General features: G+C 38.0%; 1 protein-coding gene and 2 long non-coding RNA genes across 6 annotated transcripts in view; 1 reads left to right on the top strand and 2 right to left on the bottom strand.

Moving 5' to 3' along the window:
* Positions 1 to 23,019, top strand: part of LOC306990769 — a 42,243-nt gene that overhangs the window by 10,398 nt on the left and 8,826 nt on the right. Inside the window, exons 1-3 of one of the 4 annotated variants that reach the window (XR_013795930.1) lie at positions 20,677 to 20,949; positions 21,943 to 22,044; positions 22,199 to 22,883. This is a non-coding gene — a long non-coding RNA (uncharacterized lncRNA). Of the gene's footprint in view, positions 1 to 20,676; positions 20,950 to 21,942; positions 22,884 to 23,019 lie in introns of those variants that run through there. The other 3 variants (XR_013795928.1, XR_013795929.1, XR_013795927.1) reach the window with 3 other exon arrangements.
* LOC306990770 lies at positions 5,660 to 8,651 on the bottom strand. Its single transcript, XR_013795931.1, has 3 exons — positions 8,552 to 8,651; positions 5,869 to 6,025; positions 5,660 to 5,783 (listed from the first exon to the last, which is right to left on the bottom strand). It is a non-coding gene; the product is annotated as an uncharacterized lncRNA (long non-coding RNA).
* sipa1l2 (signal-induced proliferation-associated 1 like 2) overlaps positions 18,065 to 23,019 on the bottom strand; it is a 66,307-nt gene continuing 61,352 nt past the window's right edge. Inside the window, 3 exon segments of the mRNA XM_079598017.1 lie at positions 18,065 to 19,516; positions 19,652 to 19,733; positions 20,535 to 20,655. Of these exon segments, the coding sequence (XP_079454143.1) occupies positions 19,370 to 19,516; positions 19,652 to 19,733; positions 20,535 to 20,655 (350 nt within the window). The 3' untranslated portion in view covers positions 18,065 to 19,369.

The following is a 23,019-nucleotide window of genomic DNA, read 5'->3' as shown; positions in this document are numbered from 1 at the left end:
CCAATCAGTTCCCAATGGACTAAATCAAGTCCTGTCCTATATTTTTCTCGTTCGAGAAGCCATTTCACTCAGATATATGTCACAATTCGGAATAAAAGACTATCGCAACTTCTCATGGCGACTTTAAATGAATGAATAAATAATATTCGTTCACAAACTTCCCGGCTCTCTCTGTAGTGTCGGTTTCATCCCGAGGTTCTAGACCCTTTGATCAGTCAGATCTGTAGACCACAAACACTACAGCGCTCCTTCTGTAGTAGCATGTGGAAGCGCTTGTTTTATTTACTGTGCTATTTGAATATTCTGTTTCACACAAATAGTCTAGGATGTGTTTTAGTTGACATCTTTCATTTCAATATTTCTTTAACAGATCAGCAGATTTAATGCATCAATTCATGTGTGGTCAGTTCACGCTCTTGTGAATTGCTTCTCTTGGTTTGCGGCCAGAACAACGACACTGCAGGGGAGGTCTGGATATTTTCAACAGATGACCGACTGAATCATCAACAATGTCTCAAAGACATCCAAACATATTCACCCAGAGCTGTTATTGCACTCCTAACCCTGACATCTCCCAAAGTTAACCGCACACACTTTCAGTCTATGTTCTCTTTATAAGGCTAATTTTCCAATGGAGGCTGGTCTCGTTCTGAAGTGTTGGAGACGAAAGGTCTAATTCTGTCACATCTAGAATGAGCTGCATGGGAACGGGCTGTGGAACATAGTATTTTGGGTTGGCTTTAGTTTGGCCTCCCAAGCCCTGCAGGAATGACCTGGCAAACAGCTAAGGTTAGTTAAGCTCCCAGTGGGAATTGTGTCCTTCTCTGTCTGACAGTTGGGCTGCATGAATCATATTTGCTCATGAATTTGTTTACTTAATTTAACAGTGCCTGATGTCTATAGTGTGTGACTGGACCAGGGTCAGTTAGGAGTTTTATGGAGGGAGTGTTCGCTATTGTAAGATGTTACATGTCAACTTTATATTCTAAAAATGCAACATTTGACATTTAGTGTCAATTTACGCATATGAACCAACAAGTCACAATTTGTGACATCTGGAGGATATCATGAAGTTGCAGACTAAAACATTGATATGCCCTTATCTGTAAATCTGTTTTAACATCTAAAATGGACTGCAACAGCATGGATTGGCATAATTAATTTTGCCTGATCTCATGAGAAAATGTGGATTTGTACCTGCAGGGCAGTATTTTGGGAAAACTTATTCATAGCCACGTTTTTCCTCATGAGATCAGGGTAAAATAATTGCAATTGCAATAACAAGAACTAATTTTTTTTTTCAATTTTCTGAACAAAATATGCTTGTCTTTTAAAAACTCACTGCTGTGGTGTTTTGGGTGTTTGATGAGGTGTACTGAATCTGTAATGTTAAAATATATGTCAAGCTCCCAGGCACTAAAGATAAATATTTTCTTTAAACATAAATTTTACAGTCTTGGTCAAACAAACAAGCTAACGAAAAAACGGTTTCCCACCGTCTTAGGTCTTAGATTTCCATGGGCAATATTTCCCATGAACTAAGAGCTGCCGATTATAAGCTATAAATCCACTGCCTGCATCATTTATGATGTCCAATGGAGAGCCATTTGCGGAGTACTCTTCAGCATTTCTGATAAAGGGGTCAGATATTTTTAGCAGGTTGGCGTTTGAATGTTTTGAAAGAGGTGGGTTTGTGCTTAAAGTTGACATGCAATGGAAATTGTGATCATTTTTCTTCCCTATATTGTGACATACGGTATATCTGAGTAAAACACAGACTTGATTTTGTCAATCATGAACTGGTTGGTATTGTTGTTGTTTGCTAATTGGAGTTGCTGGAGTTGAGGCTTTATTGGCTATGTGAAGTCCAAATCCGATTATTTGTGTATCTGAATTGGAATCTGGAACACACAAATTTAATTTTCATTTTTTTTATTTTTCATAAGTAGGCACACACCAAAAAAAAAAAAAAAAAAGCAACATGGAGGGGTTTGAAAAACAAATGACAATCTCCATTATATTGTAATTTTCTGCTCAACACAACACAACCTTTTTTCTGCAGTGACTTTCAACATGTTTCCTATAACAACGTTTGACATGTTTACGTTTTACAAATAAAAACTTGCTTACATGAGCAAGTTAAACCATGTGAAATCCGATTAGAAACGGATTTCCAGAAATGCGATTTGAATAGGATTTCAAACCACACGTTAATGTAGTACAAAACGGATTTGTAAAAATCACATTCCATGTATTTTGTTGTTGTTGTGCCGTTCACACTTAATCAGATTCCAATCGGATATGCAGAAAAATCGGATTTGGACTGACAGTCTGAACGAGGCTATTGTCCTTTGGGCTGGTGTACGCATTATGATTGATAACCTACCATCATTATAACCCACCTGCACATTCTATAAAATGCATTTTGTAAAATGTATTCCAATAAACCATGTATGGCTGAAGCTTAACTAAACTACTTAGGTTATTGCAATAACCAACTGAACTGAATCTCTTGTAGTTGCACACTAACTAGTTAAAACATGCTAAACATTTTTTTTACCATGCATATATAATAAATGAAGTCAGCAGGAAGAAGCCAGTAATTGTAAGACATTGGTAATACATATGCCTTTTAAATGGAAATATCTATTATTTATGTAAATTAGGCATCCTCAACCCAAGCACAAGCAGCACTCTTCACCACAAAAGTCACAAAAAGTCTTGTAAATCCCCAAATAACAGAACATTAAACACTAAGATCATCGTGCTTAAAAACACTTACTCTCTAAATCCAGGCCAAAGCATGCTGGGAATTAGAAATTCCCAGACCAGTTTTAGCAATTCTATGCTAACACCAACACAGATGGATTTTGCAAATTCAAATGGATTGCACAACATATCAATAGTTGTGCATTATTATTTTATGTAAATTAAGCAGGCCATAAAATTCAGATTTTGAGTGTGTTCCTGAAAGGTATAAGTTGTTAGAATTCCAGAAAGGAAAGTAAACCAACAAACGTAATCATCATTAGCATTATTTATTGTAGGAATGATGTTTCTTACAGTAGATCTGTAAAGGCCCCAGGCTCCCGTTTCACTAGCGGTGCAAAATCCGTGATTGTTCAGCATATCTGGAATCAAAAACATGACCTTGAATTCAGCACATCTACAAATTACTCCAGCGCTCTACCTCAGCACATTCATCCTGAGAGACGGTGGACTGCAATTCACAGAAAAGCGCTCAATAATAAACCCTGATTTGAGAGGCAGAGATTCCTCAGAGTCTGAAATGCCTGTTACTCTCAGCGGTAAAGGAAGATGACAATGATGGAGTCTGCCGCCTGTGCATTTTGTCATCAAAAATAATAAATGTCAATTTCCAACCAATCCAAATATAAGCCAGTATTCAGACCGGTAATCACTGAGATGAATAGATGTGAGCGTGCAAGGTCTATTTTCTCTCTGACATTAATGGTTTCATAGAAGAGGAATCAATAGTGACAAGTGTATAAAAAGTTGTTGTTGATGTAGTTTGTGTGTGTATGTGTGTTTGTTTATACAAGACTGCCTGACATTCAAATTATGAGAGCTTAGAATGTAATAACCAATTTCTACTTCCTGTTGATATTGATGCCCCAGGGTTTTTTTTTTTTATCCAAAAACAATCAGTCTATTTTTCCTAGAGCACCAGGGACAAGATTTCATAGGTAATTATTAAACATTCTGTTTGGCACCTCAGGAGATTAACCCACTGCAAATGATGCTATAAAGCCAAGCTTCTTGGGTTTTAAAAGAAGCAAAATTACAGTGACTAGAAAATTTGAATAAACCCCTTAAGGAGAAATTTGTGAAACTTGATCAAACGTTATTGCCATAAAGCTTGCCTACTAGATTCTAAATATCAAAGGACTTCAATTTTGTTTGTTGAAATGACCAAATTGTTCCTTGTACCTTACTCTGATTATCAGCTAATACGATTAATCCCACTAATGCTAAGAATTATTGGTCACGTGTACATTACACTACTGCTAAATTTGTCTAGCTATCTAAATTTGTCATTTAACCTTTTAATTGTGCTAACCAGCCCTGGTGCCTATGTAACGGATGTAGGCCAGTAAGAGCAGAGACCCTGGTTCAAATCCTGCACGGAGCGGGTCTAGTTGGACCAGTTACATTTGGTGCCGTGACCCGGATGGGAATGAGGTTTAGTGGGGGGCGAGTGTAACAGACATAAGCCAGTAAAAGCTGTGCGTGTAAACCTCACTCCACTGGCCTCAAGAGGTGCGCCAGCAGCTGCGGATTTCGGCGTCCTTGTTAGCGCACACGCCTCCCACGCCGGAGAAGCTGGTTTAAATCGCGGGTCGAGTAGGACCGGTTACACCTACAAAGAAAAAAAAAATAGCAAATTATTTATAGCCTAAGTGAAGACGCTTATAATACAGACATAAGAGCAACCCTCAAAGAGAGCGCGATTTATTTATAAGCAGCTTTGCAAGCATAAGCAAATCAATGCTGTCTGTCAATTGTGGTTTATTTAAAATTGCAAGACATAATGCACTTTTGCTCCCTAATATTACATAACTTGGTTTGACAAAACAAGCCCAAAATAAAACTCGCCTAACAAAAAGTCTAAACAACCGAAATATGTGACTTTACTCTGTAAATGACTACAAAAAAATGGCAACCTATTTATAAGCGACTTTATGAACAAGCCCAAAGATGCTTATAATAAACAGACATGGCAACCCTCAAAGAGAATGAACTTTAAGTAAAAGCTTTGCAAGCATAAACTAAACAATATGCCTGTCAATTGTGTTTTATTTAAAACCGCCAAACATAATGCATTTTTGGTCACTAATTTTATGTTGTCCAAAATTAGCGGATACCAAAAGTGTGAACTTTTTGCTATGGTTGCCACTGTCAATTATCGCAACTCGTGCGCCCGTCCGTACACACACATAATTTCAAACTTTTTTTTTGTCTGTCGAACCCCTTTAACCTAAATTATTTACTTCATATACCCCCTGAGATTGTAAGTAATATTTCAATCATTTAACAACACAGTCGCATGTTCATAGTTCTCTGATTTTGGTGCCCCTAAAGGAACATGATGATGGGGGAAGAAAAATTTGATGGGAGGAAAATTTATGCCAATGTTTCTCCCGAGAAACTTATATGAAAAACGATGTCAATGTTTCTCCCGAGAAAATTTTATGAAAATGATGTCAGTGTTTCTACCGAGAAACTTAAATGAAAATGATGTCAATGTTTCTCCCGAGAAACTTTTATGAAAATTATGTAGATGTTTTTCCAAAGAAACGTTGCGTTTTCAAGTTTCTCGGGAAAAAAATATATGATATGATAGGCTTACACCCACTGTGGGAACGCCTGTCAGGGGAGGTGCAAATCAAAGCAGTTTTTCAGGTAATCTTTTTAAAAAAAACACTGAAAAATTTAACAACACTAAAGAATGTAATCTTTTGCTAAACAATCTTTTTTATGAAATACATTGTAATTTTCTTTATAAAAATGTATATCCCCCAGGGGAAGCCTTGATTCGGGGGATTTACTCCAGCGTTTAAATGCGTTTGTTTTATCCAAAAAAAATGTTTTAGTGTGCATCTTACCAATTATGTTCCCTGTGACATTGATTTATATTTGGTGCACAGGGCCCACAGAAAGGTCGGTCCGAGCTTCCAGCATGTTCTGTCAGTAAACGGCTCTCCTGAAACCACCCGCACAGCTCTTCGCTTTGAAGTCCCTGCATCCTGACAGTAGAGTGCCTGTGCGAGGACCGGGACTAAAATGTGTTCATTTTTTCCGGCAGATAGCCCAGCGACCTCCCTCTATGTTCCTAATTAAACTTACGGCTAGTCCCTCAGTTCCTCCACATGCATTGTCGAGTGTTCGATGCCACCGTGGGTAATCCTTTGAAAAGGGGCTTAAAGATTTTCAAGGGAGTCTTCTTCAAACTGGCCACCATCACCTTATCCGCACTCTCATGGTGATGGGGATAAATGAATTTCTGGAACAGCCTCGGCTCAAGTGTGCACACACACACACACACACACACACGCACACACACACACACACATACACATGCAGATGTGATTTTCAAACGGAGATCATTACCATAGTGCATTTCACTGACTCTCTGCACAACGGATTTATTGAACTCAAAGAAAGCTGAGGTAGTGAAAAACGAGAAGAATGAGTTCATTAAGATCACAAAATGTTCAGAGGAAACAAATGCAGATGACCCTTGAACCGAGAGGGAAATTACCAGATGGCCTTTACCCCCGGCTCAAACTAACAGATGACGGCTGATGACACTTGATGTTGGGGGAAAAACAACTTGCCAATACACAAAGATGAAATATAATTTAAAACGGCTTCACATGTCAGTTTATGCACATGGCCGAGACTCAGGGATTTAAGAAGATAGTTAAAAGCCCATCATTGTGAAATGTTGAAGGCCATTCATGTGAAATTCAAACGCATTAATGTGTACTAAGTGTATAGCACTTAAGATATGGAAGATGTTATCACAAATAATACACTAAAAATTCATTCATATGGGACTGAGCAAAATGTCTCAAACAATAAAACAAACAATACTATTGATATTTAAAGCCACTTCTAAGTTTTTTCAATGCTTTTATCCGCCACAAAAATATAATGTCTTTGAATTATCTTTATTTGAGGGGTTTTCTAAGGATGCATATTGATGAGAGATTCTAAAATATATTGATATCAAACTATATTGGATGTTTAATTGCGCACGCTCATTTTTAGTTTCCTATACATTTGGATTATCTTTGCCAGCAAATTACTAATAATTTATTAGCAACAATAATAGTAATAATAATTAAAAGTTAAATATAATCTTTATAACCTGTAAAAAATAATATATATTTTCCATATAGTACATTATATTATTGTGATGCCTAAATTCACTTGTAGTATTTTAAAAAAAAAAATGTTTTCATTCTTTTAGACAATTATTTTTTTCTTTCTTTTTTCTATAATGGATATTTATCAGTTTTTGGACCTAAATAAAATAATGATGCACTTCTTTTCTGTCCATTTTGTCCGGATTATTTTGCATGTCCTGTTTCTGGCTTGACACAAATTACATTTTAGGAAATTATTGCAATGCAGTTTGTGTGCAAGTCCAGAATAGAAAAAAAAACACGATATACGTTCCGTCGACCAGTGCATCTCTATATGAAATATTTATAAACACTGTGTAAAATGCACAGATGTTATTATGAAGAAGACTGAAACAGAAGGAGCCATGTAAAGAGCTGTTTGAACACGGCTCTTCAGCGAGATCTATTAATCGCATTCATGAGAATGAAACTCAGGCAGGAGAACAGAGTCCTAAACAGCCTGTTCTATTAGAACACAACAAGACAGGAGCACAACTCCAGATGTCTCGCGCTCTCAAAGGGACAGAGATACGGACAGAGTAAATGAGTGGGAGAGAGGGAGGAGAAGAAAGAGGGACAGGAAGAGCCTGAAATCACAGATGGTTTCGAGGCCCGCTGGGATGAGGAATTTAAGATGAGTAGTTTTCCAACACTTCAGAAAACACTTTTCAAAACTAGAAGTGAGCCACACACATGGAAGGCTTTGTGAATATCATCAAGGGCATCAGCGTCTCTCTCATGATTGTGTCGTTACAGCCACAGATCAGGTGTGGGGGGCATCTGTGTGACCGGATGATTCGGCTGGCAGGCTTGTTTATTATACATGTAAATATAAAAAGATAAGTACATCAAATAAACATAATTTCGGAGGATGTTCAGTCTCTTTATAAATTTTATAATCGCGTGCTCTAGTCGCAATCTTCATATGAAATATAAAACATGTTTTTTTGACCTGACTGCATTATGTATTAGAAGCGGGAAACTGTGGATTGATTTCTGTGTATTGCGTTTCAAATTGATTCATAGATTTATTATAATACGGTGCATGTAAAACCAGCCCCAAAGGACCTGCAAAGAATTTTTTTCTTGCCATATGGTGTTTATGGGACATGAAATACTCTCGGGAAGTTGATATGTCCTGCAGAGTGATACTGCATGTAAAAGCATTTTTATTATTATTTTATAATTAAATGTTATGCATAATAATTGAGACTGCATATGCATATTTGTTTTGTATAAATTCAGTTTTCACAGTGCAGGACCATGTCAAATAAATTTGTTTTGAAGGTGGATCAAATATAGGATATTCATCACATGGCTCTCAGAAATACTTAATTATGGCTTGATATTGCTAGATATTGCTATCTGCAAAGAAAAGTCAAAGGATATAGTGTCATTGTGGCAATGAAACATGCCTTAATGGACACAGATGTGGGTGTTTAACAAGTAGACCGAGGGCAACCTATAGCCGTCTGTGGCTGGGAAGGAAACAGGAGGAGAACAAATCTCCGGAGACCATCACCACACAAAAGCACTTAAGAAAAGATATGAACTAAATGCCCAAGAAAAGTGTGTCAGAGGCTGTCTGAGAACTGGAGAAACGCTCCTGACCTACTTACAGAGAAGGATGGAAGAGATGTGTGCACATACACAGAGACGGCTCTTTCCCTTGTTACATGAGATCTGGGGTCCACTTCATGGAGCATTGATGAGGAAGATGATTATGAAGAAGAGCTAGGAAAAGTTATTTATTTAGGAAAAACATATTCTTAATTAATTTGCCATGAAATGCATGTGTTACTTGCAAGATGTATATAAAATATAAAATAATATAATATATATATAGAATAGTATCTACATATTTTCCCCATAATATACTGTATATACTTTTTATATAGTTAAAATGTGTGAAATAATTAAAATATAAATATATATGAATTAGGTTGATATAAACAATATTGGTCACACTTTATTTTAAGGTGTCTGTGTTACAGTGTAATTATAGATGTAAGTACTGAGTAATATGAATTAACTACATGTACTTACTATAGGGTTAGGGTAGGATTAGAATTTGGTTGAGGGTTAGTTACATGTAATTATGCATATTGTTTTTATGTAATTACTATTGTAAGTTCAAGTAACATGTAACAAGGACACTGTAAAATAAAGTGTTACCACAATATATTTTATGAGAATATTGTTTAATATATAAATATATCTAACACATTTAAAGCAATATATATACACAATACAATCGATGATATCAAAATACAATTTTTTTTTCTATTTTAGTTGCCCCAAGTATCCCGTTTAAAAAGTGGAATAAAAAAAATAAACCTGTCTCGGATAATGAATATATCTTCCGGAAAACAGCCTGCGTTGCAAGATCACCCAGCCGCCTCCTCCATGTATGACCCACATGCCCGAGAGAGCTGAATTAGCACCATCTGCTAATGATCAGCAACCTTCGGTTCCCATGCTGCTGTAACATACAGTGAAATGGATTAGAGCAGTAAAAGCACATATAATGCATGTTTGTGTGTGTGCCCAGCCTCATGCTGAGCTAAGCTCCCTAGGTGGAACGTTTCCCCCGGGGACTTCATGTTCAACTAATAGCCTCCATGCCAGAAGGGGTCACTCTGACACTATCAATAACCTGTTCTGAGATGTCTTTACTAGCCGAATTGTTACCCCATCTCGCTCTCTTTATCCTGAATCTGCTGTTTAAGGCAGCTAGCGCCTTTGGAACCTGCTGGACGGCAATTTGCATTTTGAACACTTCATTCTTCGCTTCGGGTAACCACATGTTTGCCTGTATCTATCTCCAAAAAAAATGTCTGTCCCTCTTCTGTAATGGGATGGCATGCAGGCGATAACGCAGATGGAATTCTATGCCTGTGTATCTGAATGAAACATAAATGAAATGAACTGACTTTCAAAGGAGTTTGTCTCAGCAGATGAATAGTAACTTGTGAAAAAAACGAAAACAGTCTCAGAGGAACAACACGCTGAGATGATACTTCTGGAAAGCTTATGGAAATATATCTTTGCCCTTTCCCCAGGCCCAGTTCATGAAACATTAATGTCACTATGTAGATTCACCACCTGCCTCTCCTGACTCACTTCATTGGGGAAGTGTAGAATTGCACCGAATTCAGCATGCCTATATATATATATATATATATGAGTCACTGCATTTAGAGAAGGAAACGCATTGAGCCACCTTAAGATGTACAGTACTTCATGACCTGATTTTTATGTGCTGTGAAACCATGGACTGATGAGCAGATCTTCACGAAACCAGAGCCCGCAAAAAGCTCAGCAGATTTCAAATAGAATTCAATCATCAAAGTTCTACACATCCCTCTTGCATATTTGCTCATCCTTCACCAGAAAGGAAAATGTGGGGAAAAGTATGCAGATTCTGTGCATTATTGGAACAGATATTGGAAGTGGGACATTCCATGCGGTAGCTTTTTTAGATAAATATGCCCATGTTATGATTTATCTACACATTTCCAAAAAGGAACTTTATTATTTACACAATGATAAGAGAATTATCAAGGATCATAAAAGGATGGAAACAAATAGCTAAAGTCATTGCTCAGTGAAGTATCGAGAGTTAGCTTGCATCAAAGTGAAGGTATTATTGATCATGTTTTTTTGATCATGGTTCATTAATGTCATTTTATCGAAAATGATGTAGTAAGAGTGACAAATCAATCAACTAAACATCAAAATATCACAGAATTCATCGAATTCATTACTAACACTTGCTGAAGTTTCTGTTGTTATTTTCATCGCCAAATACTGCATGAATAAAAAATTTGATAAACTGATTACCAAATACAACTTAAAAGTTTGGAACGTTTTCTTTAGAGAAAGGAGGGGAAAATATATTTTTTTCATGTTAAAGGTAAAGAAATGTGGCAAAAATGGCAACAACCTCTCAAACCAAAGTTCTGAAATTATTTCAAATCCACGCAATGTTAATTGTGATAAATGAAAATAAGTCAATATTAAAAAAATGTGATTCTAGGCCTACTATATTGATGGCGGGGGTAAAATGTTCTGCATAGTGGAAGCCGGCAATGCTAATTGAATGCTATAGGGTTTCTCCGTACCCGTGGGACATATTATGGTTCTTCACGGGCCATTTTGATAAGACGTGTCTTCAAGCCTGTCAACATCTCTATCTGTGCTGCTCCTCTGCTGAATTTTGTTCCCATACTGAGACCCAATGAGCGACTGTTATTCACCCTCCGGCAACACCACGCTGTGTCTGTGTTAGCGGCTGTCAGACTCATCGCTCTCGTGTAAAGCTGTGGCTTCTGTTTGTGCCTGAACCTGTAAATCAGTGGGATCCAAGTGACTGCCGCCGCGCGCCGACATGACATCAGTAATGGGAACATCCATATCAGTCTATATGTCTCTGTCCACCTTAACACTGTTGTATTTGCCTCTTATCTGGAATAGTCATGCTCGGATAGGCCCCACAGCTACAGTGGCCACCCTCGCGCTGCCAACGGTTTTCCTTTTGTGGCTCGTTCCTCTTGTTTTTCCTGTTGTTGTGAAATGGAAACAGACTATAGTGTGATGTCATCGCTCCATTCGCGTGAAGAAAGTAATATTGTGCCTCCGTTTGGTTAAGGTTCCCCGAGTCAGACAGTACAGTTTGCCTATGTAAATTCCCCTTTATGCAAATGTCTGCCGTTTGCCTTATCACAAAGCTGGCCAAGGGAGAGCTCCCTATTGAAGGGGGGAGGAACTGCCTAAAGCTTTTCACAAAACTCTGTGTGAGGCATTAACAAAACACAAATGCAAATTTTTCATGGGTCTCAGCTGGAGAGTCCAAATGTGCCTCAGAATGTGCACAGTGGGCCGCCCTGTGTAAACAATATAAATAAATGCTCTTGATAAATGTTCTCACCACTGGCGAAACCGGCCTGTGACAACCACACAAAACAGAATACAGGACTGGAGCATCCAAGTAGGAAGCAATTAAATCCTGTGTCCCGCTGGGCGGATGGAAAGTCGCCCTTTACAATAAAGAGACAGGGAATGAAGAGAGAAGATACCACTAAATGTAAATGCCATGGCAACCTCGAGCAGGAGCGACGCAATGTTTCCCTAAATGGATGGCATTCCGAGACAGGCAGTCTGACTGAGATCTGTAAAGATTCAATTGGAATGTACTCTCGCTTCTGTTATATTTTAACATCATAACAGTAATGTGGTAAGGCATTTTTTTTGTTCAAAATTACAAAAATTTGTTCAATACATCATCATTGTAATGGCCTATTTTGAGTACTTATATTTTAGACCTAACAGGTCTTGTCATATCCATAAATATACAAGTTGCTCTGGCTTCTTTGACACGTGTATAGAGCGAAAGTGGCATACGTTAGTTGTCACAACGAGCTAGAAAGGTTGACAATTTCTTAAAAGGATATTCACCTAAAATTTTTAATTCTATTATCATTTACTCACCCTCAAGTTGTACCAAACCTGTATGAATTTCTTTCTTATGTGGAACACTAAAGAAGATATTTAGAAGAATATGGGTAACCAACAGTTGATGACTTATCAATGTACAATGGAAATCCGTGGGTGAACTAAATTCACAAACAAAATAAGACATGACAAGCACCCCATATGTCTAGACTGAATCAAAAATGTAATTTTCAAGTGAAGAAATCTAGACACGCTCCGAGTCCGGATAGCAACATCCATCCAGTTGAACTTATCATTCTTTTGAGCCGATTCTTTTCAGTGAACCGGTTCATTGCACTGATGCAATTGCTGCAGTTAACAACTCACTGATTCAACGATCCGCTTGGAGCGTGTCTCTTTAACGAATCACTGAACCGGGAGTAATGTGATCCTTAAGCTCGATTGCACTGATTATTAATTCATTATAATGACAGTTATTTTGAGCAAGAGAATGTAGAATAGCAATTAGCTATGAATAAAAAATAAATCAATGAACGATAGTTCTATATTTGCGTGCATTCATACGCAAATAATCTGTAATTTCACCAATCTTTCTTCAACTCAAGTAGCAGGATTTGTATACTTGGTCCACATACTGTCCATTCCCAATATGGGATTATGCAAAATCAAATCATAAATGCAGTTACGTTCCCTGAAGGCCCTCACATGCACACACACACACACACACACACACACACACACACACACACACACACACACACACACACACACACACACACACACACACACACACACACACACACACACACACACACACACACACACACATAACTGAATCCAATATCCTCAGGTACTGTAGGACATGGTGTTTTCCTTGAGCAACCTTGGTTAAAAGCGTTCATGTATCTTTCATTCAAATTTTTCCAACTATATTGAAGATCACCTTGCCCCAAGCAAAGACGCACTCATTCAGAACAATGCCTTAGATGAAAAATACCTTTTCTTTTCTTTTCTTTCATTTTTTTGTTGGCCTTTTGGCATGCATTGAAGACAGGAATATGTGAGTGAGGACTTTTACTTCAATAAGACTGTTTCAAAAATATTAATTTTCAGTGTGCATGATAGACTGATGGCAGAAAGCAAGACAGCTTAGAGGAAGATTCATCTTGTTCATCCATGACCTTTGCTGCTGTGTGCTCTGATTTGCAGATATATTCAAACTGACATATAAAGTTCAGTCAACAATGCTACAGAACAAACTCTTGAAGGATGAGGCAGGTATATCGTGACGCTGCGCTAAACTGCAGTATATTTACTTGGACTTTTGAGTTTCAGAAGCTTTAACCAAGCAGAAAAAAACTATAAAAAGGATTTTCTTGTAGTGAATGGATTTTCATGATTTATAACTTGAGCTATGAAGGGAAAAAACTATAGAAAAGTTCTTGGAACTGTCTGGTTAGTGCCATTTCTGAGTTCTAGAAGTTTGTGGGCTTCAGCATCAGTGCTTCTCATGCGCTGCCTCATGGGAAAAAAGTCACCAAGTCAGCTTCTTTTACAGAGTAACCCTTAACACACTTTTGTACTCTGAAAACTGAAATCAGTGTTGTACTTCCTGTCGGACATGTTTTATCCTCCACTCTAACAGATAGGTGTGCACTTAGGCCACATACAAAATAAAGTGCTTTTGGGAAGATTTTAAATATTCATGATGTCAAGATGGAGGAAGCAAAGGGGGGGGGGGGGGGGGGGTTATTGGTACATTACAAACAGCCAGCTTTTGCACATCAGTCTCTGTGATTTGAACGAAATGTGTGTGCGTGTGTGTGAGGCATCACACAATGGTTGATCAGCAAAGACGGCTTGGCAGTGCGGCCGCTTCATTTCCAATTACATGCTTTGTTGGCAAGGCAACCAGGTCACCCTCGGGAGACGACAAACAAAGTTACCTTCAGCTGCCTTGGGCAAGATTTGAATTCTCCCTACGTGCGCCTGTGCCCCAGAAAGAGAAAGAGATTTGCCATTATAGTCAGAGCCAGGTGTCTAAAGTTTTAGTTTCTTAGTTCTGATGACTCATGATATAAATATGTGTGTATGTATATGTGTATGTAATTCGTCCTTGTACAACTGATGTAAAAACAACAATTTTGCAGGTAACTTGCAATTTTATGTTTCAACCACAGATGCCGATAGAGAAGATGCAGTTCAGTAGTGCAACGTTTTGTCATTCTGGCTTCTATTTAAACCAGACAATCATATACTATGCCAAACTATGCGGACACCTCAATCCATTTGTGCTTTTTAAATGTTTAATTTCAAAATCATGGAGACTAATATGAATGTATATAACAGCTTTTATTCTAATGAGCAGGCTTTCTGCTAGATGCTGGAACATGACTTTGGATATTTGTCAGGTTCTGACACTCTGGGCTTGCATTTTACTACAAAGTTTGTCTAAGAAGATAGCATGGCTTAATTTTATTAATGTATGTTAGCAATGCGTGTAGCTGCAATTGCCAATCCTAAAGGCTTCTGGAAATGTAGTGTGTCACTTTATTTCCTATTTTACAATTTCAGCCCCTCTGGCTCCCCCTAAAACCATCTAGGATTAGCTTAAAAAGCATGTATTCATTATTGAACAGCAAATGGAGATAGATCAAAAGAATGTATTAAGGCTTACAAGTAGCCTTTGATGCCCTAGCCTAGTTCATTATTGCTACTTGTTAGAGACAAATGTAGGGCGGACCTAAAGCAGAGCCCAGAGGCACTCCAGATTCGGGTAAAGTGTGGCTGTGTAGCCTATTCATATATCTGTTACATTTGACAGTCTAGGTACATCATACTGAACCTAAAAGAGAAATAACAAGCATCAAGGGGGCTAAAGAAGCATATGCACCTATTTAGGGCACTTCAGTTACGTTTACAGTACCAAACAAAGGATTCAATTCAGTATATGATTAGGCTTGACACTGATTCTCCAGCTTAATGTGGTTTTCCAGTCTCTAATCAAGTGTTGTGGTTGTTCTATGATATGTAACACAAGGTTTGGCTTTGCTATTTGCACTAGAATCAAATTTATAGCTAAAGCATAAATTTCTTATGGCACATGCGGATAACTGCAATCTGTGAATTCACATCCGTCATTTATCTTGATGCCAAGCAGTCAAGCTTTCTAATCACAGGAGTGTTTGATTTCTTTCCCAAAGGCAGTGCGATTGACTCACTCAGCAGTTTTCCTCAAAGTTGTGGTTGGACCTGAACATTTTTGCTGAGCCTTCTTGGTGGCACTGTTATGTGAAGAATACCACAGAAGTACTGGACTATAAAGCTCCACACTACAAAACGCTCAGTGTAAAACAAAATGATTGTGAGTAAAACCACATGTTTGTGGTCTGAGAATAATGTGTGATTATTGTGCTTTTATCTTTTCAATTTGTGGAGTAATCTATGATTTGCAGGCATGCTTAAATAATTGCGACTCCAATTTCCCCCAGATCTTCACAACAAGAACATCATGGTTTGCCTGACATCACTAATAAATTAAAACGATGACACATAAATGGTGTGCATCAGCTGACATTCACTGACCTTCACTTGAACCCTGCGGCAAGACCTGAACCATGGCTTTTTAATGATGTTAATAATGTAACATGCATGTATGTGTGCTCAACCGCATGGTTAAAACAGTAATTCATATGCATGAGAAAACATAATGCAATGCAAAAGTTTCAGAAAACGATTCTGACTTGTATCTCCAATCAAATTCCAATAAAAACTTCCACCTCTTTAGGTAGCTGCAATATACACGGAAAAATATACACAAAAAAGTTAATAACTTTCCTCTCTTGGTGGCTCCTTAATATGGTAGTGTATTTCTGCCACATAATAATAAAAAATCATGCTTTGGTAAATCATGATTATGACAAAGTCGAAATTATGACATACCAAGTAATTTATGAGATGAAAATTCAAAATCATGACATATTGTAAAAAATCATATATATGAGATAAAAAGTGATATTTATTTATGACAAGTCGTAATTTAAAAGAAAATGAGTGACAATTATGACAGATGTAAAAAACATAACACTACGTCATAATTATGAGTTAAGTCATAATTATGTCAATAAGTCGAAATTGAAATAATTATGATTTATTTTGTGTCAGCAGAACTGAATGTTTTGTCATATCTTGAAACTTTTTCTTAAAATTAGGTAATTTGCATAATTGGATCTCATAATTATGACTTAGTATTGCATAATTTCAGTGTTTTATGTAAATGAGGATTACCAAATCTTAAAAAACAACAACATTTTAAATAACTAATAATAAAAAAACTATTTTACGGAGATTTTCCTCTGGGTTATTACATGTCTCTTTTCCTGTTATCAGCAGGGGTTAAGTTTGGCCTTCCAGCACCTTTGATTTAATTAATCAGAATCACGTTCAGTTTTTAGAGTTTCCCCACCTCCAAAATCCCAGTTTAATGTTTAGTTATTGTTCTTTGCTCATGCAAAGATACAGAGACCAATCTTGTTCAAAGGATCTTGGGTAGCACTTTAATTTACAGTCCAGTTTTGCATGTACCTACTATATACTTATAGTAATTACAATAACTGTGGGTAATAACTAGGTACTAGTCCTGAACCTATCCCTAAACCTAATCTTAACCCATGTAGTTACCTTAAATGATTCAGTACTTTCATGGTAAGTACACTGTAAGTACAATGAAAGTGCACGTACTGTAAAATAAAGTGCAGCTGGATCTTGGAATGACCATCAATTGTACACTACACTTTCACCTTGTCAGTTCCCACAGGAGCAAAGGCACCTTGGTCCATGCCATCCATCACAGCTAGGTCACCTAAGAAGGTTGACATTTTTTCCACTGGTTCCTCACCGATGTAGGGCAGTGCTGCCATTTCCGTTATCCTCAATCACAACCAGCGAAAGGAGAAATGTATTGATTTTTTGAGTTTTCACAAATAACACTCTCCTGAAATGGGTCATTGACTATTGCACATTTCAGCTCCCTGTGCGTGTGTTCCTCCATCTTCTCAGCTTTTTATCCATCTCAATCTATCAAAAACATCACTGCAGCCATAGATTTGAAACGTCACAACTCCTGAAGTGCGTCGGATAGGTTGGTTTCATCTTGGCCGTGTTTCTTACCAGTGAGATTGTGGAGAACTCCAGAGATGGTCACACTTTGTCATTCAGAGGTGCTGCTCACGCACCCAAACACACACACCCAGCTTCCAAAGTGTCTGATCAATAACACAAGCCAGTATTGATCTCGATCCTCAGGCTTTTAAAAGAAGCAAAGATGTGTACACCGAGTTCACAAGTTCATAAAAATAAATAAATAATGATTTAATATTTTACAATTAACATTTGCAGATTTTACATTGGACAACGCCCAACACAGTACCAAAATTAATAGTGTTCCTGAACTTAAACAATCAAAAAAATGTTTTAATATTCATATAAACTTTAAAATAACTATTATAATCTGCCGTTTGATTGGACACAACCATCAACAACAAACAAACAAGCTAAATACGATGATCCTATTCATTTTGCAATTCTAACTACGCATATAAAATTGGCATTTTATCATTTGCCTTTTTCTGCCGTATTTTGCAATGTTGAAGAAATTCAGAACAAACACCATATTAAAAGGACACAAGTCGTACTTTATTGACATCCTAAACTTTATTTTACAAAGGTAAGCTTTTCATCCCAACCTCAACGAAAGAAATTTACAAAGAAATTAAAACATCTTTAAAAGGCCATAAAAAAACAACATCCTGTCCTCTAGCAGCATCCAAACATCTGAACTTCCCAGAAATAAACCATTTTATGATTACAGTTATCTCTCAGCCAAGCTATACACCGTACTGCTGACATGGTACACAAGTATACAAAGTACTGCCACATGGAGCCATTACTCTTTTTAGTGCAGAAAAGGAAAATACTCTCATTAAAATAATCTTAGGTTAAATAAGCTTAAATAAGAGGGCGAAGGTACAAGACACTTTTTCTGAGGTACTTTACACCAACAAGCAGAATTTGGCTTTTATTTGAAGTGGTTTACAGGTGCTAGTCTGCGTGTACTGGCCCATCCACACAAGGTTAACCGTTTAACGTCTGTTTTTTGTTTTGTTTTTGTGGTGGGGGGTGGTGGGGGGGTAAAACAAAGCCAGTTGACAGCCTAAGGATCAAGAGCAGTGGGCATGGATTTTGTACGGACTTGGACAGTTAAATGGTTTAACGAAAACAACTGGGAGGAACAATCCTTTTACCACCAATAACATCAGGCACACGAAAGACTTTTTTTTTTTCTACATAAAAGTTTTTGAATACAACCAAATCACACTCAGTGCTACTCTTATCGAACAATTCTGTGATTACGACATCAGCAAAATTATTGCTACAACATTTGTTTCAATGGGTTACTTACAAAAACGCATTTCAAAACAGGTATACAGCACACCAAGTCTTGGGGAGCTTTGGACACGAAGGAACGTTGCATCTGGCTGGTCTACATTTCGACAAACGATGGGGGTGGACAGCCACAAAGCCAGGATTGAACTCGAGTTACGACAGTAGCTTTGAAGATGTTATGCCCAAGGAACCAAAGATTTTTTAGAAAGAAATCACGACTTATTGCATTACATTCACTTTCACGATCACGACGTGTTCGTACCCTTCGACTGGTCATATCATAAACTATTTAATTTTTCCCTTCCAGCCCTTATCACATATTTATTTTCTTACTCTCCCTTTTCTCATTCACATTCTCATGTCCTGCCACCAACCTTGACTTAGTTTTTAGTGTGTTAGCATATTAGCTCTGCACACATTCACATTCAAATGCTGAAATTTCTCTTCTAACATCTTTTTTTTTACAGTATGCTGGACTAATTTTCCTTGGGTTATGTAGTTTGCGAAGCACAAGAAGGGGAATTATAGACTACTTCAGCTCAAGGTTTCTTGTCCATCGTGTTCAGAAACAATTCAGTAAATCTCCTCAGTTGCGCGGCTGCTGTCTGGCTCTCTTCGTGCAGTCGAAGGTTGTCTTGACGAAGGTGTTGCACCTGTTCCTGGAGCATAGCCTTGTCTTCTTGCTCCTTTGAAGGATAATAACAAAGCATGTCGTTACAAATAACTGCCTTGAGGTGAATGCTGCTAACAGTGCTTGTTTGGCTATGTTGCGGATTTGTTTAAGCATTATGTTTGCCTGTTATTATGTTCGAGGCTCTTACCTTTCTTAGGTCATACTGCAGCTGTCGGAGAATGAGCTCCAACTGGTTAACCTTCCCAGTTAGCAGAGCAGGAGAACCTTCCCTGGTTAGATGAGAGACAGACAGGATCAATTAGACAGAAAGGCACTCAGATAAACAGATGTACAGACAGACGGATGGATAGATGCAGACAGACACCGACAAATAGACAGACAGATTGACAGACAGAGATAGATGGACAGAAAGATGACATATAGACAGACAGTTAGAGTCTGAGACAGACAGATAGATAGATAGATAGATAGATAGATAGATAGATAGATAGATAGATAGATAGATAGAGTCTGATTCAGATAGACAGACAGACAGAGACAGACAGACAAAGTCTTAGACAGACAGATGGGTAGATGTAAAGACAATAGATGGATAGATGTAAAGATGATAGATAGATAGATAGATAGATAGATAGATAGATAGATAGATAGATAGATAGAGTCTGATTCAGACAGACAGACAGATGGATAGATGTAAAGATGATAGATGGATAGATGTAAAGAAGATAGATAGATGGATAGATATAAAGAAGATAGATAGATGGATAGATATAAAGAAGATAGATAGATAGATAGATAGATAGATAGATAGATAGATAGATAGATAGATAGATAGATAGAGTCTGATACAGACTGATAGAGTCTGATACAGACTGATAGACAGAGACAGATAGACGGATAGATGTAAAGATGATAGATTGATGGATGGCCTGAGACAGACAGATAGATGGATGGATAGATAGATAGAGTTTGAGACAAAGACAAAAAGGCAGACAGATGACGGATAGATAAATCACAAAACAGACAGATGATGGATGGATGTTCTTCAGATGTTCTCCTTCAGCACTTACCCTGCCGGTAGGGTTGAGACAGCCACACATCCCACTCTTCTGCTCAGCTCCTCGGAGAGCTCCAGAACCTGCTTAGCCTGCTCTTCCTCGGTCAGCGAGCTCAGAGAGGTTCCAGTCTGATCTAAAAGAGAGGAAAGATGTATTCTGTTAGAAATCCAGGCTGAAACATCCATTATCTATACAGGGCAATATTAGCAAGGGACTGTGCGGTGTGCTGTGTACGTGTTTGTCATTTAATATAAGCAGCTGCACACTGTAAATCTACTATAAAACAACTGTTTATCACTCATCAGCACTGCACAGGACCAAAAAAACAAGACGAGGAGGATATCCCCCGGGGCACGCAGGAAACCGGTGAAACATGGAACTTCACACGGCTTCACCTGAGGTGATTTACTGTAGGCTGATGTTCCAGGTAGGAGCTTCAAGCAACACCCAGAGAAAAGCTTTCTTCCTTTTCAGCTCTTTCCAAGGTGTTAAATCTAACTGTTAACCAGCTTCAGCAGAGCAAGGTGTTAATTAAGTGGGGAACGGAGATAACACGGCAGAAGGGTTAATGGCGAGACGGGAGGGGGGCTCACACGCTTTCAGGTGAGTTTAGCATATCATTAAACATTCAAGACCAAGAACGCACCGATATAGTGCCTTTACCTCAGCTGAGAGCGCAACGGGCAGTACAAAAGCAGTACAAATGTGCTGCTTTTTCCATTGGGAATAAAACAAAATCTAGAAACACTTTAAAATACCAATTTCTAATCATTGATACCACAAGATAATACATATAATTGTTCTATTGTTTTTATTTACCATATTTAAAAAGTGATCTAGTCTATGTCAATTTTTAAATACCAATTCCTAATAATTTATAGCAAATTATGGACCAAAAGTTAATAAAAAAATTGTTTTTACTGTTTAGTAACTGTTAGTTAGTTAGTTTACTGTAGATAGATAGATAGATAGATATAGTTTTATTTAATGCCATGTCAGCATCTAAGGCTATTATCTAGGATCATTTTTAAAATGCCAACTTCTACTCATTTGCAGAACAACATGGACCAAAAGATAATAAATGTGTTTACTGAGCTTTAATTTGAATTCATGCCACAAAACGGACTTAAATGTGTGTTTTGCACTTGGAAAAGCAGTAGAAACGTGGGTGTGGTCTTAGTAGTGGAGAGTTTCTTTTGTTTCTTTATAAAGACCTACAAGCTCTTTGTTAACAAGAATGCAAGTCACGACCCTTTATATATTCAATATACAATGAGCAATCTCACAAGATGTTGACCGGCCATTGTTTCGTCAAACGGCGAGCTAAAAGCGTTCATGAGGCTCTTTTAAGAGCTCTCACCTCTTCTAACACCTTTCAGCGCTTCCTCCACCCCCCTCTCTCATTTCATTTCATTAACAGTCTCACAGTGAGGGGTGTCGTCGGAGCTGGAGTTGAATGGACGGATAATTATCAGCACTCCGAACAAAAACACGCACAAAGCGGCACATGGAAATCCACAATGTAAGCTCACCTCCTCCCCAAACCCTTCTAGTTAGCACTCCACCCTGAGGCAAAAGCTAACTTAATCATTTCTCTCGCCATGAAACGATGGCCTCATATTTGTTAGCATTTCAGGACGGAGCCGCACACTCATTCCATTTTTCATATCCGTCAGGTCCCAAGAGCACGTCTCTAAGGGCTTGGGAGGAAGAAAAAAAAACAACGCTAGCAGGGAGAACCCCTCCAGCCAATTAAAGCCATCCACCATGTATTCCCCCCGTTCCACGTGCAGATCCGAAGGAAATTCTCAGTTCAAGAAGAGCTGTCCTTGCCAGCATTGGCCATGGTCTCCACAGCGACCGGTTGAAGGTGAGGGAACAGCTGTAATTGCACACGAGTAAAAGCGTCCAAAACCCAAAATGTGTAATTACAGCAAGCGATGGCTTGAGTCATTTCCCTAAGTGGTGTCTTGCTGGGCTCACATTGTGATAATGGCTTAATTTCTCAATGCTCGAAATACGGTCTCCGCTCCTAATTAGCACCTTGCGGAACAATGCGCCTTCAGGCAGTCACAGGAAATGAATGGGAGGAAAATAGAGACGTGGTGATTTCGACATGGTCAAGAGCAGCGTTGGAGAGTAGACGGGTGCTGTTTTCTGCAACCTTCAGTTAACTTTGTTAACGGTGTGTGAGAGCGGCTAAAGCTTTGTGGTGAGGGGAAACCTTCGTCAAAACACAATTCCCATAATAGGACAAAAAGGCATTTTCTGTTCTTTTCAATTCTCATACAATGAGCTCCAAAAAATGTAATGGATGAATACATTTTTTTATTTGCACATGCGGCCTGCGTTGTTTTAGCTCCAAATTCACTTATGTCAATCAGGTAAAGGCACAAATGCACACCCAAAAAATTGACTTATTTTCCTGGGACAGAAAATAGAAATAAATACATTACAATTCAAAAGTTTGGAGCCAGTATGATTTATTTTTTCAAAC

This window comes from Phoxinus phoxinus (assembly GCF_949152265.1).
Source record: "Phoxinus phoxinus genome assembly, chromosome: 22".
In the NCBI taxonomy this organism is placed as follows: Eukaryota; Metazoa; Chordata; class Actinopteri; order Cypriniformes; family Leuciscidae; genus Phoxinus; species Phoxinus phoxinus.
Note: the sequence above shows the minus strand (reverse complement) of the source record. Positions and strands in the feature narration are given on the sequence as shown.